This window comes from Leptonychotes weddellii, unplaced genomic scaffold (assembly GCF_054177405.1).
Source record: "Leptonychotes weddellii isolate Sample4059 unplaced genomic scaffold, ASM5417740v2 HiC_scaffold_14086, whole genome shotgun sequence".
NCBI lineage: Eukaryota > Metazoa > Chordata > Mammalia > Carnivora > Phocidae > Leptonychotes > Leptonychotes weddellii.
The window spans coordinates 1697-5343 of NW_027721201.1; the positions used below are offsets into that span (position 1 = coordinate 1697).

The following is a 3647-nucleotide window of genomic DNA, read 5'->3' on the forward strand; positions in this document are numbered from 1 at the left end:
AGGTGTTGCATTAAACTTAAACTTGGGGGGCACCTGGGTGGCTCAGTCGGTTAAAATCCAACTCTTGATTTCGGCTCAGGTCATAATCTCAGGGTCGTGAGATCCAGCCCAAGGTGGTGCTCTGTTCTGGGCATGGAGCCTGCTTAAGAGTCTCTCTCTACCTCTGTCCCTCCCGCCCACCCTTAAATATATATATACGTATATATAATATATATGTATATACGTATATTATATATTATATATATATATATGACTTAAACTTGTTTCTCAGCAACCTGGCACAGAGAAGGCAAGAAGGTAAGAAGGTAAGAGATGGGAAACTTAACATCTGGAAATGGCCTCAAGACCCGCTCTCGGGAGGACTTGATGCTGATAACCAAAGATTAGATTAGGATAAACCCAGGCAGCTCCCACCAGCATCTCTGTTACATGCACTTTTGTTTCAGGAAACAGCATTCTCAGGATATGATCTGAGAATCCTGCTGTTAAAGGTGGCACCAGGAGAGTCTTATCACTTTCTTACCAGTTACATGTATGACATGAGGGTAAGTGTAGGCCTGTAGTGTGTTTTCTAACTCTAGGCTGTGTTCCAAGACAGGTCTATAGTGGCCTATGTCCTTCTTCCCCACTTGTTAGACTACTTCCTAAGAAGGACCCCATGCTGGAGGATGTACTGCACACAAGAAATCAAAGTTAGGGTTTTAACATTTTCCTAGCATGCGAAACCATTTTTACCATTTTCTATTAATTGCTTTTAGTAAATATACACATATAATTTAAGAGTAGTTATGTATTTTCTTTTTTCTTTAAGATTTTATTTATTTATTTGACAGAGACAGACACAGCGAGAGCAGGAACACAAGCAGGGGGAGTGGGAGAGGGAGAAGCAGGCTTCCCGCTGAGCAGGGAGCCCGATGCGGGGCTCGATCCCAGGACCCTGGGATCATGACCTGAGCTGAAGGCAGACACTTAACGACTAAGCCACCCAGGCACCCCTATGCATTTTCACAAATGCATAATTATAACACTCTCAAGAAAGAGAACACTCCCATCATCCCAAAAGAACACAGTCAATAGTGGTGTTAACAGAAAAATATGTTTACTATACAAATTAGACTTTATATGAATAAAATCTAGAAAAGAGGGGAGTAGCACTTCAGAGAACATTCTCAACCATAACAATCTAAATCTGTGGATACCTGAGGGCTTGCAGGAAAATTTAAACCCATGCTGGATCTTTGATGTAGAACTCTGGAGACAAGTGTAGAAGCCTACTGCTCAGATCAAATGGAAGTCAAGCAGTTGTTGGTGGTTTTCAGATTATTCTTGATTGCCAGGGGAAAAAATGAGGAAAACAGGCTGGGAGCACATGTCTGTGAAGGTGTATGCTTCTACCTACCTCTCTACAGGTGGCTGAGAAATGTGCTTAATCCTATTTCACTTCTGTATTCCAAGTTTCATGTACATTAGGCTTTGGTGAATTCTAACATGAAACCATAAATGCAACAGATTCTAGGAACAGTAGTTCACATTACTGACTTTGACATTAACAGCACCAAGGAGGGTCATCTCCAACTCTAGATTTATTATTCTATCTCACACAGGCCTCTGTTCTTAATGTAACTCTATACTCCAAGTCCCGGCCATAACCAATGACAAAGAACAAAGGACAAAAGAAGAAAATAATAATTCATGTGAGAATATACTGTATGATGAACTTTGCATACTCACAACTATATGGCAACTATTTAGGAAAACAGAATAAGGCTCTTCAGGCCAATGAGAAGGGAACTTTCTGATAATAAAGAAATGCAGAATATAGAAATAATGGCTAAAGCATATTGAGTACCTGCCCCACAGGAGGGCACCAGGGAAAGGGAAGTATGAAAGTGTTACTTCTCAACATTCCTTTCCTTACAGAATATTAAATATAAAAATTAAACTTACTTGCATATTAGAAATATACTTCAATCACCCATGGACCCAACAGACTTCAAAATAAGAATACAAAATATTACTAAGGAAAAATTTACTTTCTAAACTTAGGAACTCTCGCTTTAAAAGTACCTACATAATTATCTCACTTCAATATCTGCTTGCAAAAGTAAGTGGAAGTCCATGGTACAAAGAATTACTTTAAGAATGAATACCTGATAAAGACCATATAACATTACATTTCTTTAATGTTGTAGATTTTCAGAAGTATTCTACATGAATTCATGTTCACAAAGCTTACCCATATTACTTCTTTCTTTCGGATATAATTTCCACACTACCTTGAAAATATCTGTAAAAATTATAGTTTTTGTTAGCTCTATAGTATGAATTCAGTGAATAATCTAACCTGGTTTTTCCGTGATGTGAGACAAATGAAGATTTCCTACATTGTTTACCACCAATGGAATTCTCTCCACTGACTTTTTTGGTAAGTTCTGAAAAAAACAGGCTTTCCTACATTCCGTACATTTCTGTAATTTCTCTCCAGCATGCATGAAAGACTATACAACAGATGACAGCTTTCTTACATTCCTTATTTTCACAGACTTTCTTTCACATGAGTTCTTTCATGATTTCGTAAAGAATTAACAAGACTGAAGCCTTTACAACAAGTTTTACATTGATAAGGTTTCTCTCCAGTGTGAGTTCTTTCATGCGTTCGTAATGAACTGGGAGAAATAAATGCTTTCTTACATTTCTTACATTTGTAAGGTCCATCTCCAGTGTGGATTACCATGTGTGATTGAACACCTGAGCGAAAAATGAAGCCTTTCCCACATTCCTTACATTCATAAGGCTTTTCTCCAGTGTGAGTTCTTTCATGTTTTTGCACATAATAGTGACTGCTGAAGGCCTTACCACATAGTTTACATTCATAGCGTTTGTCATCAGTATGAGATCTCTCATGTTTGCGTAAGTTACTTGAATATCTGAAGACTTTACCACATTTTGTACATTCAAAGGGTTTTTCTGCACTATGTGTCTTTTCGTGTATTCGAAAGGACTGGGGACAACTGAAAGCTTTTCCACATTGCTTACATTCATATGGCTTGACTCCGGTGTGAGTTCTTTCATGAATTCGAAAGTAATTGGGACAACTGAAAGCTTTCCCACATTCCTTACACTTATAAGGTTTCTCCCCAGTATGAGTTCTTTCATGATTTCGAAGGGAACTGGGATAACGGAAAGCTTTACCACATTCCTTACATGCATGAGGCTTCCTTGCAGTATGAATTCTTCTGTGTTTTCCAAGGGACCTGGGAGAACTGAAAGCTTTACCACATTCCTTACATTCATAGGGCTTTACTCCACTGTGTGTCATTTCATGACTACGACAATTTTTGGGACACCTGAAGGCTTTCCCACACTCCTTACATTTATAGTGTCCATCTCCACTTTGCTTGATCATGTATCGTCGAAATTTGGTAAGAGAATGCAAGGCTTTCCCACCTTCCTTACATTCATAGGGTTTCTCCCCATTATGACTTCTCTCATGTTTACGTAAATTACTTGAATAACTGAAGGTTTTACCACATTTTGTACATTCCTTAGGCTTTTTGGCACTGTGTATCCTTTCGTGTATTCGAAAGGACCTGAGACAACTGAAAGCTTTACCACATTGCTTACATTCACTAGGTTTCTCTCCAATA

The 3647-nt window shown here is 38.5% G+C and overlaps 1 protein-coding gene across 1 annotated transcript; it reads right to left on the reverse strand.

The window, feature by feature from the left end:
• Window positions 1-1082: 1082 nt before the first annotated feature.
• Window positions 1083-3643, reverse strand: LOC145715824 (uncharacterized; the record flags this gene model as incomplete). Its single annotated transcript, XM_081809818.1, has 1 exon — window positions 1083-3643. A coding segment is annotated over one exon (1107 nt), but the record flags the coding sequence as incomplete, so codon positions are not given.
• Window positions 3644-3647: the final 4 nt, after the last annotated feature.